This window comes from Leucoraja erinacea, chromosome 2 (genome assembly GCF_028641065.1).
Source record: "Leucoraja erinacea ecotype New England chromosome 2, Leri_hhj_1, whole genome shotgun sequence".
NCBI classification, from domain to species: Eukaryota; Metazoa; Chordata; class Chondrichthyes; order Rajiformes; family Rajidae; genus Leucoraja; species Leucoraja erinaceus.
Window position 1 is genome coordinate 16,834,788 of NC_073378.1, and position 13,132 is coordinate 16,847,919.

The following is a 13,132-nucleotide window of genomic DNA, read 5'->3' on the forward strand; positions in this document are numbered from 1 at the left end:
AATGAATTGTAACAAGGATCTGTTTTGAATGTTTACAAATAAGAAGCCTCAAGTCTATTTGCCGGCATCACAAGTCCATCAATTCTCATTTGAGCTATTATAAATAAGGTTTTAAATTAATGAACAGTTCAGTAATTCTCAAGGTACGCCACTTTCTCTTACTGATTCCAATGCAGTGTATTCCTTTAAGTACAAGCATTTCAGTTGATCACTCTCATTGCCTCACAATCTTATATTTCAACATTCTCTTTTCATATAGTCTTACTTTCTGACCTGTATTTTATGGCATTCCTGGAGTTTCATCTAATATTACCCAGCATTTAACAAAAGTGGGCCTGCAAAATCCACATTATTAATAATAATGGCATTCATAGAAACAAAGAAACATAGAAAATAGGTGCAGGAGGAGGCCATTTGGTCCTTCAAGCCTGCACTGCCATTCATTGTGATCATGGCTGATCATCCACAATCAGTAACCCGTGCCTGCCTTCTCCCCATATCCCTTGATTCTGCTAGCGCCTCAAGCTCCATCTAACTATCTTTTAAATTCATCCAGTGAATTGGCCTCTACTGCCTTCTGTGGCAGAGAATTAAACAAATTCACAACTCTGTGGGTGAAAAAGTTTTTTTCTCATCTCAGTTTCAAATGGCCTCCCCTTTATTCTTAGACTGTGGCCCCTGGTTATGAACTCCCCCAACATTGGGAACATTTTTCCTCCATCTAGCTTGTCCAGTCCTTTTATAATTTTATATGTTTCTATAAGAAATCCTCTCATCCTTCTAAATTCCAGTGAATACAGGCCTAGTCTTTCCAATCTATCCTCATATGACAGTCCCGCCATCCGGGGATTAAACTTGTGAACCTACGCTGCACTGCCTCAATACAAGGATGTCCTATCTCAAATTAGGAGACCAAAACTGTGCACAATACTCCAGATGTGGTCCCAGCAGGGCCCTGTACAACTGTACAATCATCTTCTCATTATGAAAGCCATTAGCTTTCTTCACTACCTGCTGTACCTGCGTGTTTACTTTCAGTGACTGGCGTACAAGGACACCCAGGTCTCGTTGTACTTCCCTTTTTCCTAATCTGACATTGAGATAATACGCTGCCTCCTTGTTCTTGCTGAATTCCAAATTGGTTTATTTCTAATTCAGTATTTATGTTGTGGTACAAATGGTCGATAGATATTAACTTTGGAACATAGAACAGTGAACACGAAACAGGCCTTCGACCCCCAATGTTGCCGAACATGCCTAGATAACCTAACCTCGTCTGCCGGTACATGATCCATTTCCCCTCATTCCCTGTATATCCATGTGCATCTTAAGCACCACTATTATATCTGACTCCTCAGCCACCTCTGACAATGTGTTCCAGGCACCCACCACCTTCTGTGAAAAGCTCTTGCTCCTCACATCTCCTTTAAACTTTGCACTTCTCACCAAAACGCTCTGCCTTCTCATCCTTGACGTTTCCTACAATTATGGGTAGCATGCTGAATGGAAAGTAAGGTGATGTGAACACAACTCTTTTTACAGAATATTTTCACGTATCTTGCGACATCTGTCAAATGGCAGAAGAGAAAATTGAAACCATGACTACATTACATTCCCCATTAAAACCTTATTGAATTCCATGACCTGGGGCTTAATTTTATGAGTATCTCTCAATTATTTTCCTGCAATCTTGGTTTCAATCCAACAAACACAGGTAAGATAAATGTATTGATAAAACAGTGACAACAAACATCAAGTGAACTTACTTGATAGCCTGAAAACTAATGGTTTTCCAAAATGTCTTCACACTTGTCTCTTTGAAAATACTAGTCTGCCCAAAAAATCTGAACAAATCTATCACAATAGTGACATGCATATCTTCATATATCTTGCAATTTAATCAAATCAAAATAATTAAGTGGAAGGATTATAGTTTAGAAGTCATCTTACCTGATGAATGCAAGGCGGAAAAGTTGAATTGAGCGTTCTGACAAGTGCATGGAGTTTTGGTGCAGGTACAGGCCAGCTTGCTTTCCACAGATGCTGCTTCCTCCTTAACAGTTGTGTCCTTGGGTCCTTGACCATCTCCATACAGTAATGCTGTCATTGAAAGCACAATGGAAAAATTACAGTGTGATTCGTGTTCTTTGTCATTGCTGGCCCCGTCTCCTCAACTGAGGGCAACAATATTCTATTTCAGAATTTAGTACCATTGATAACCATAGTTACATTGCAACCCCCAGAAATTTCATCATAAAAGATGGCCTTGATTTTCATATGTCAAGTCAAGTCAAGTCAAGTCAAGTTTATTCGTCACATGCACATACGAGATGTGCAGTGAAATGAAAAGTGGCAATGCTCGTGGACTTTGTGTAAAAAGACAAACAAACAAACAACCAAACAAACTATAAACACAATCACATATTATTTTACATATTAAATATTGTGCGCGGAAGGAAAAACGTTCAGTAAAGTTAGTCCCTGGTTAGATAGGAGTTTACAGTCCAAATATCCTCTGGGAAGAAACTCCTTCTCATCCTCTCCGTTCTCACAGCATGGCAACGGAGGCGTTTGCCTGACCGTAGCAGCTGGAACTGTCCATTGCAGGGGTGGAAGGGGTCTCCCATGATTTTATTGGCTCTGGAGTTGCACCTCCTGATGTATAGTTCCTGCAGAGGGGCGAGTGAAGTTCCCATGGTGCGTTCGGCCGAACGCACTACTCTCTGCAGAGCCTTCTTGTCCTGAGCAGAGCAATTCCCAAACCAGATGGTAATTTTTCCGGACAAGATGCTTTCCACAGCCGCTGAGTAGAAGCACTGGAGGATCCTCGGAGACACTCTGAATTTCCTCAATTGCCTGAGGTGGTAAAGGTGCTGCCTTGCCTTACTCACGAGTGCTGTGGCGTGTGATGTCCATGTCATATCCTCAGAGATGTGGACTCCCAGATATTTAAAACAGCTCACCCTATCCACAGGATCCCCATTTATCCTCAATGGTGTGTACGTCCTCGGATGATGTGCCCTCCTAAAGTCCATGATCAGCTCCTTAGTTTTTTTGATGTTCAAGAGGAGGCTGTTCTCCTGGCACCAGAGTGCTAGATCAGCCACCTCCTCCCGGTAGGCCTTCTCGTCGTTGTCTGAGATCAGGCCCACCACCACAGTGTCATCAGCAAACTTAATTATTGAGTTGGAGCTGAACCTAGCCACACAGTCATGTGTGTACAGGGAGTACAATAGGGGGCTGAGGACGCAACCCTGGGGCGATCCTGTACTCAGGGTGAGGGACTTCGATGTATTCCCTCTCATCTTGACTACCTGGGGCCTGGCGGTGAGAAAGTCCAGGGCCCAGGCACACAGGGAGGTGTTGAGCCCTAATTCCAGTAGCTTCCCGGCCAGTCTGGTGGGGACTATCGTGTTGAAGGCTGAACTGAAGTCTATGAACAGCATCCTCACGTAGCCCCCCTTCTGGCTGTCCAGATGAGAGAGAGCGGTGTGCAAAAATATGTAAGATGTTGAGTCCTAGTTTAATCTCATTAACTTTTCTCATTACTTCTTCATTGTTTCTAAATTGTCTGATATCTAGTACGGAATGAGCAAAAATCCAACATATCATTGTTAAGATAGAAACATTACCATAGAAAATAGGTGCAGGAGTAGGCCATTCGGCCCTTCAAGCCTGCATCGTCATTCAATATGATCATGGCTGATCATCCAACTCAGTATCCTGTACCTGCCTTCTCTCCATACCCCCTGATCCCTTTAGCCACAAGGGCCACATCTAACTCCCTCTTAAATATAGCCAATGAACTGGCCTCAACAACCTTCTGTCACAGAGAATTCCCGAGATTCACCACTCTCTGTGTGAAAAATGTTTTTCTCATCTTGGTCCTAAAAGATATCCCTCTTATCCTTAAGCTGTGACCCCTTGTTCTGGACTTCCCCAACATCGGGAATAATCTTCCTGCATCTAGCCTGTCCAAACCCTTAAGAATTTTGTAAGTTTCTATAAGATCCCCCCTCAATCTTCTAAATTCTAACGAGTACAAGCCAAGTCTATCCAGTCTTTCTTCATATGAAAGTCCTGACATCCCAGGAATCAGCCTGGTGAACCTTCTCTGTACTCCCTCTATGGCAAAAATGTCTTTACTCAGATTAGGAGTCCAAAACTGTACGCAATACTCCAGGTGTGGTCTCACCAAGACTCTGTACAACTGCAGTAGAACCTCCCTGCTCCTATACTCAAATCCTTTTGCTATGAATGCTAACATACCATTCTCTTTCTTCACTGCCTGCTGCACCTGCATGCTTACTTTCAATGACTGGTGTACCATGACACCCAGGTCTCATTGCATCTCCCCTTTTCCTACTCGGCCACCATTCAGATAATAGTCTACTTTCCTATTTTTGCCACCAAAGTGGATAACCTCACATTTATCCACATTATACTGCATCTGCCATGCATTTGCCCACTCACCCAGCCTACCCAAGTCACCTTGCAGCCTCCTAGCATCCTCCTCACAGCTAACACTGCCCCCCAGCTTTGTGTCATCCGCAAACTTGGAGATATTACATTCAATTCCCTTGTGCAAATCATTAATATATATTGTAAATAGCTGGGGTCCCAGCACTGAGCCTTGCGGTACCCCACTAGTCACTGCCTGCCATTCTGAAAAGGACCCGTTTACTCCTACTCTTTGCATCCTGTCTGCCAGCCAGTTCTCTATCCACATCAATACTGAACCCCCAATACCGTGTGCTTTAAGTTTGTATACTAATCTCTTATGTGGGACCTTGTCGAAAGCCTTCTGAAAGTCCAGATATAACACATCCATCCACTGGTTCTCCCTTATCCACTCTACTAGTTACATCCTCATAAAATTCTATAAGATTCATCAGATATGATTTACCTTTCATAAATCCATGCTGACTTTGTCCAATGATTTCACCACTTTCCAAATGTGCTGCTTATCCCATCTTTAAGAACTAACTCTAGCAGTTTCCCGACTACTGATGTTAGACTAACTGGTCTGTAATTCCCTGTTTTCTCTCTCCCTCCCTTTTTACTTCTTCACTGCTTCTAAATTGTCTGATATCCAGTATGGAATGAGCAAAAATATCTTCCAACATATCATTGTTAAGGTAAAGCCATTGCCTCTGGCATTCATTCCATAGCCACTGGTCCCATCACTCTGCCTGTCACAATCTTAAACTGAACCATACAGATCACGATTTTAGTGTCATGGTTCTGACATCCAAAGAATAAATATTGGACCTCATATCCATAACAACATTATGAACTTTATTTGCCACCAGCTATACTTATTTTCCATTATTTTACTCCTGAAAATCACATCCATGGCACTATCATCCCATACTTGATTGTTAACAGGCTGCTTGCCAGCTTACCTTGTTCCATTTTCTATTAAATATTATCCAGAACTCTGCAAGCCATCACCATATAACTATATAACCATATAACAATTACAGCACGGAAACAGGCCATCTCGGCCCTACAAGTCCGTGCCGAACAACTTTTTTCCCTTAGTCCTACCTGCCTGCACTCATACCATAACCCTCCATTCCCTTCTCATCCATATGCCTATCCAATTTATTTTTAAATGATACCAATGAACCTGCCTCCACCACTTCCACTGTAAGCTCATTCCACACCACTACCACTCTCTGAGTAAAGAAGTTCCCCCTCATGTTACCCCTAAACTTCTGTCCCTTAATTCTGAAGTCATGTCCTCTTGTTTGAATCTTCCCTATTCTCAAAGGGAAAAGCTGATCCACATCAACTCTGTCTATCCCTCTCATCATTTTAAAGACCTCTATCAAGTCCCCCCTTAACCTTCTGCGCTCCAGAGAATAAAGACCTATCACCTGCAGACTCTTTCTGATCCATCATTTCATTGCTCACAAGTCTACAGTGAGTTTAGTGTGGTTTATTGTCATGTGTACTAAGGTACTGTGAAAAGCTTTTGCTGCCTGCTAACCAGTTAGCGGAAAGACATAACATGATTACAATCAAGTCATCCACAGTGTACAGATACATAATAAGGGGAATAACATGAAGAATGTTTAGTGTAGGATGATGTCCAGTAAAGTCTGATCAAAGATAGTCTGAGGTTCTCCAATGAGGGAAATAATAGCTCAGGTTCCTGGTTGAGTAACAGCACCATTTTAAAACTCCCAATCTTGCTTTCAATTTCCTCCTTGTCCAATCATACATATCCTGTGAAACTCCAACATACTCCTGCTTTGTCAATTCTTGCCTCTTGATCATGTCCAAGGTGAACTGTTCCATCATGCTTGTACAAACCAAGCTGTTGGCCCCAATCTCTGGAATTATATCCCTAATCCTTTCAGCATCTCTATTTCTTTTCCTCCCTCGATTCCCCTTAAAAGCTACGTCTCTGAGCAAATAGTTAATGGAGTAATACTGCATAACATGGGTCCTTTTGCCCACTATGTTCATTTCAACTATCAAATACCCATCTATATTAATCCCATTCGTTAGCACTTTGTCCATAGTCTTCTGCACTCTGCCGATTCAAGTGTTAGTTAGATACTTTTTAAAAGATGTAGGACAACTTGTTCTATTTGATCTTATTTGATTATGCACGCCAGGTTGATTGCATTCGTCGATACAGGGTGGACCACGTGAAGGTTGCAATCTCCCACCCCTTGACAGAATACCTGGCTCGACTACCCTCTAATGCCCCTGTCCCGCTTAGGAAACCTGAACGGAAACCTCTGGAGTCTTTGCGCCCCACCCAAGGTTTCCGTGAGGTTCCCGGAGGTTGCCGGAGGTTGCAGGTAGTGGAAGGAGGTAGGGAGACTGACAATAAACCTCCGGGGACCTCCCGGAACCGCATGGAAACCTTGGGTGGGGCACAAAGTCTCCAGAGGTTTCCGTTCAGGTTTCCTAAGTGGGACAGGGGCATATCTTATAGAATTTTTCGAGGATGTAACTTGTAGCGTGGATAGGGGAGAACCAGTGGATGTGGTGTATCTGGACTCCAGAAGGCTTTCGACAAGGTCCCACATAAGAGATTAGTATACAAACTTAAAGCACAAGGCCTTGGGGGTTCAGTATTGATATGGATAGAGAACTGGCTGGCAAACAGGAAGCAAAGAGTAGGAGTAAACGGGTCCTTTTCACAATGGCAGGCAGTGACTAGTGGGGTACCGCAAGGCTCAGTGCTGGGACCCCAGCTATTTACAATATATATTAATGATCTGGATGAGGGAATTGAAGGCAATATCTCCAAGTTTGCGGATGACACGAAGCTGGGGGGCAGTGTTAGCTGTGAGGAGGATGCTAGGAGCCTGCAAGGTGACTTGGATAGGCTGGGTGTGTGGGCAAATGTTTGGCAGATGCAGTATAATGTGGATAAATGTGAGGTTATCCATTTTGGTGGCAAAAACGGGAGAGCAGACTATTATCTAAATGGTGGCCGATTGGGAAAGGGGGAGATGCAGCGAGACCTGGGTGTCATGGTACACCAGTCATTGAAGGTAGGCATGCAGGTGCAGCAGGCAGTAAAGAAAGCGAATGGTATGTTAGCTTTCATTGCAAAAGGATTTGAGTATAGGAGCAGGGAGGTTCTACTGCAGTTGTACAGGGTCTTGGTGAGACCACACCTGGAGTATTGCGTACAGTTTTGGTCTCCAAATCTGAGGAAGGACATTATTGCCATAGAGGGAGTGCAGAGACGGTTCACCAGACTGATTCCTGGGATGGCAGGACTGTCTTATGAAGAAAGACTGGATAGACTTGGTTTATACTCTCTAGAATTTAGGAGATTGAGAGGGGATGTTATAGAAACTTACAAAATTCTTAAGGGGTTGGACAGGCTAGATGCAGGAAGATTGTTCCCGATGTTGGGGAAGTCCAGGAAAAGGGGTCACAGCTTAAGGATAAGGGGGAAATCCTTTAAAACCGAGATGAGAAGAACTTTTTTTCACACAGAGAGTGGTGAATCTCTGGAACTCTCTGCCACAGAGGGTAGTTGAGGCCAGTTCATTGGCTATATTTAAGAGGGAGTTAGATGTGGCCCTTGTGGCAAAGGGAATCGGGGGGGTATGGAGAGAAGGCAGGTACAGGATACTGAGTTGGATGATCAGCCATGATCATATTGAATGGCGGTGCAGGCTCGAAGGGCCGAATGGCCTACTCCTGCACCTAATTTCTATGTTTCTATAAGGCAGTGTATTCTAGATTCCAGTCACCCTTTGGGTGAATAGATTCTTCATTGCATTTCATCGCCAGGTGGCTTATAGATAGGCACATGAATATGCAAGGAATGGATAGATATGGATCACATGCAGACAGGTGAGATTAGTTTAACTTGCATCATGTTCGGGCCAAACATTGTGGACCAAAGAGCCTGTGCTGTACTATTCTATGAAAATGATCTGTTGGCTTTTGTAGCAATTTTGCATCATTGAGTCATTCTAGGAGAATGTACAGGTTGAGTAGAATATGAGTAGAATAGTGGTAATTTAAATATATAACTTGAATGGTAGTGCCTGTATTAGGATGGCCGGTGTTAGTGCTGGTGTAAAGTGCACCATGCTAGGCAATGATACAGTGAAGTGGCATTCTAATACTTGCATGTCTGCTCCATCTGCCAAGTTATTATCCATTTGACGTCAGCAAATGGAAACGATTCTCTTGCTGCACTGACTTCAAAGCTTCTTACGGAAATGGATAACTAGTTTGACAAATTGACTCAAATTACCTATCTCTTGCTGGCTTAAATAAAACAGTCTGACATCACTGACAAGGAACAGAATTCAACTTATTTCACCATTTCATGATGAAAAATCACATATAAAATGAATTTTAAAGTAAAATGGGAAATGTACCCAAACAGGATTGGGGTATACCAAAATATTGGATGGAACGGTTTTTTAACTAGTGGTCTTTGGACAAAAAATGTTTTTTTTTTTAAATTGGTTTGGATGCACTAAAATCTAACATTTTGTAACTACAATTCCATATAATGCCCAACAATTGTTCTATCAATTAAATCTTATGCTGCACCCTGACAAATGTTATATTCATACGATTATAAAACCTTCAAACATCAACAGTTTAATCGTTTCAAGAAGAGGTTTTGAGGTTGTTTCGATAACTGTCGATAAATATTATCACATTTAATAATGGGAAGGTGTGTAATTTATCAGAAGAAATGAACCATGACAAGGTCACAACACTTAGGTATGGGCTGATGAAGGCCGAGGACATCTTATTAGTTTCATTGAAAACTCTGTATTGCTAGCACAACACGCTCACGTTGATCTCATGGACCTGCCGTCCCCTTACTAGGCTGCCTGAAACCCAGCTATTTGGACATCAGATTTCTCCACGCCCCTTTTTAAGCGGTTGAAAACATTTGGAGATTCACCATTGTTACAGGGATGTGCGGAGGATAAGTGGGGATCCCTCGGGCCTTTCCGGCCCCGCCACTCCACTCCACTTCGCTAGAATCAGTAAACACACGCGAGGTGGAGTTTGCGAGGGCGTAAGGACTGGCGAGGTCCCCGCTTATCCTCCCACTCAGCACACTCCTGCAACATGTGTGAAGGTGCATTGGGCACACCCACTTCTCTCTTATATGGCCACATTTAAATTCCTGGGCATGTCCCCAGAGAATATAAAAGTAATTAATTCCCTACGGCCATGGTCAAAATTACATCTCGGTCAAAATTACAGGGTACAATCGGCGCAGCCACAAAACGCCAACAATTCACATACTTGGGAGGGCGGAGGGATGGGTGTGACTTTAAATAATGCTTCATCCACCCCCCCCCCCCCCCCTCACAACACACACACACATACACACTATCTCTCTCGTTCTCTCACACACACACATACACACTATCTCTCTCTCTCACACACACAATCTATCTCTCTCACACACACACAATCTCTCTCTCTCACACACACACACATACACACTATACTCTCTCTCTCTCTCTCTCTCTCTCTCACACACACACACACACACACACACAACATCTCTCTCTCTCACACACACACAAAATCTCTCTCACATACTCTCTCGTTCTCTCACACACACACACACAGCAGAAAACAGATGACGTTGATCTTAGAGACTTCGCTGCCATGAACTAAGAGGAGCTGAGGAAGCTCCATGAGATGCGTAAATGACCCCTCGCTGGTACGTTAATATAAGGGATGAGATGTGTGGTGGTGGCGATGGTGGGGAGGAAATCTCTGCCACCAGAGCACTTTAACGCTAATCCCCTTCCATCCTCCAATGTAACATTTCCGACGGTTCTGGATATTTAACCAACCATGAAGGGTGTCGGTGAGTTCCCCATTTCTCATTGCTGGTGAGAAGAGTTAAAGGTTGTGTCAACTCACCGCAAAGCTTTGTCCCAATGCCGCCTGTGAACTTTTGAGCCATCTGGCACCAAGCTGGGGCTGTAAAACACGGAAACACACGAACAATGAATGAAGTCTTCCCGCTCTGTATAGGCCGGGATAACCTGTTCCTTCAGCGTGGTGTGGCCGGGCTGTGGAAAAGCTTACTCCAAAGCTACCCTACTCGAAGGATGCATCATTGTTGTGTGTGTGTGTGTGTGTGTTCTCTCTAAAAGCGACACATTGAATTTCCGCTGTGGAAGAGTTCAGACGGTGGTCGAGGGGGGGAGGTACTTTTTGCGGGCACGAATGGGGCACGGGTGCGGGATTTACGACAGTATCTATAGCATCTTTGGAAAAAACATGAATGTACAAAAGCAATAAATCTAAATAATAGCTCTTATCGATTGATAATTTCCTTCACATTTTGAGAGCACAACCAGACCCTTTACGACCAATTTCACTCCACCGTGCAGTCGAAGAGTATAATTGCAGCACAGTCAAATGTTGGAAATTGGCAATTAATTGTTAACCAAGCGCCGGCAAAGGGCAATTCATTCTAAATGTGTATTACAATCGAATGCTGCAATTAAATATTTTAACGGGGCGTATGAACAATTCGTGTATAAGCCAGCTGAAACCAAATACCACCATGCAAATTGCAAGCATGATAAAGAAATGGGGCTTTCTTATTGCGCGCAGTAAATATTGTTTTTTTAATCCATTATTGCAGAATGCATTGGATTCCCCGCTTGTCTTTTGGGTAATTAATTCATGAGTGAGCTACCTGTTTCATTCCGAGATCAAGCCAAACCTACTGTCAGTTCATTTCTGTTACCATAGTACAAAGCCAATGCTTGTCAATTCGGAAATATCCAATACGCAAATCAAACTAGAGCAATCAGTGATTTCGTGATCAGGAAGCGCAAGGTGATGTCTATTTTCTCCGTGACCAGGGCGACCGCGGTCCTCACACAGTCCTAGCATTCCGCGCCTTGTTATTCCTTTGAACTCCCCCAACTCCCCACCCCGCCCGGTCTCTCCCTCCCTCCCTTCCCCGCCTCCTTCAACAGTTGCACGTGCTTTGTCATATTCACCTGCCGCCGAATTGTCTCCGGCGCTCGATCGCTGTCCCGACTCGTTAGGGAAGAAGCCGAGAGATGCCATTTGCTCGCTGGATCTTATTTGCAGACAGGGCGAAGCTGGGGGCCAATTCACGACCCAGAACTCAAACCCGCGTCCAAGTGGAAGGGAAGCTGTCCCCGGGTGTCAGGTGCTCAAAGCTCAGGCAGCAGACAAGCTGACGTGAGCTGTCCAGTGTCCAGTGACAGTGTCCAGTGTCCAGTGTCCAGTGTCCAGTGTCCGCTGTCCGCTGTCCGCTGTCCGCTGTCCGCTGTCCAGGCGCTTGATCAGTGGTCGCGCAGTTCCCAGGCGGGAAGGAGCTGTCCTGGATTCGGGTGCTGAATACACAGTCACACAGCTCCCAGACGGGGAGGAGTGTGGGAGGGGCTGTCCAGAGATGAAGAGACGGAGAACAATCTTCTTCTCTTTTCCAGATCCCTGAGCTGATAAAGCTGGGCGAACGCACTGGTCCCGGCTATTCCATCAGATGATGCCTGGACTGGGCGGGAGAAGAGGACTCCTAGTTTTTTTTTTAAAATCCCCCTCTGTCTCTGAAGCGCAGGTCGATCTGAATCACAGTTACTTTGTGTCGAAAACCGGCAATCCGGAGCACAGAGGGAGAAGGAGTGAGGGGAGAGTAACACTATGGGGATGAAGCCCGTGGCAGAAATGTTTCCTGTTCTGCAATACAAACTTTCTTTCACTGACAATATTTAGAGGGGATGGAATGAGTGGGAGGGTGGAGGTGGGGGGGGGGGGTGCTTTGACGTAATGCAGGAAGGGATACGAGAGATTAGTGTTGATGGCGAGTGTGAGTGAGTCAGCCTGTCGATGTTATAGTAAACGACTGTCTTCCGGACAGTGATGTCGCCATGGACCCTGAGTGTCCCCTTCATCCCTGCGAGGCTTCATTTCCCATTTTCTCTCCATCTCTCTCTCTCTTTGTCCATCAGTCGCCGTTCTTTGGTGGGGAGAGAATCAAAGCTACCACCCCCATCCCTCCCCTTCCCACCTCTCCCGGCTACAGTGGGCGCTTTGCTCAATCACTGTTCCTTCTCCACGGCACGATCGTGTCTGAACGTGGACTCATTCAGCGAGCGTGCTCTGCTGTCGCGCCGCTCAACCAAAATTGAAGCGCAAATTTAAATAATTACGTTTCGATCTTCTTGTTAATTGAGGAAACTACATTTTGTCCAACACGATCTTCCTGTCCTTGTTAACGTTGCATTTCACGTTTCCCGAATAACCCTTTTTATAAATATTGCATAAAGAACACATCTCGATCCGAATGTTAGTGTTCCTTGTCGGGATTGTAACCAAGTCCGAGCGGTTTTTGGGCGCTCACTGGCAAAAACATACAATGGACGATTCAGGGAGCGGTGTTGGTGTATTTTGAGGGGGTAAAAGTATTCTTAACATGATGCCAAAGGTTAAGAATATTTATTCATCCTTAAAGATTAAGGGTGTGAGATTATGCAGGGTTTTACAAAGAAAAATATTTTACAAACGGTCAGCCACGCGAGTCCCAGCCAGACACAAATGGACACATGAGGTGAGTCTTTGGTTTGATAAATCGTTTTTCAGCGCGCCACATCCCAAACTGGCGGACGTT

General features: G+C 44.4%; 1 protein-coding gene across 3 annotated transcripts in view; it reads right to left on the reverse strand.

Annotated features, from left to right (window-relative positions):
- Positions 1–12,267, reverse strand: part of gad2 (glutamate decarboxylase 2) — a 111,060-nt gene extending 98,793 nt beyond the window's left edge. The window contains exons 1-3 of one of the 3 annotated variants that reach the window (XM_055652201.1): positions 11,496–12,267; positions 10,399–10,458; positions 1,951–2,100 (exon numbers count right to left, since the gene is read on the reverse strand). In XM_055652201.1, the coding sequence (XP_055508176.1) occupies positions 1,951–2,100; positions 10,399–10,458; positions 11,496–11,565 (280 nt within the window). In that variant the 5' untranslated portion in view covers positions 11,566–12,267. Of the gene's footprint in view, positions 1–1,950; positions 2,101–10,398; positions 10,459–11,185; positions 11,358–11,495 lie in introns of those variants that run through there. The other 2 variants (XM_055652221.1, XM_055652210.1) reach the window with 2 other exon arrangements.
- Positions 12,268–13,132: the final 865 nt, after the last annotated feature.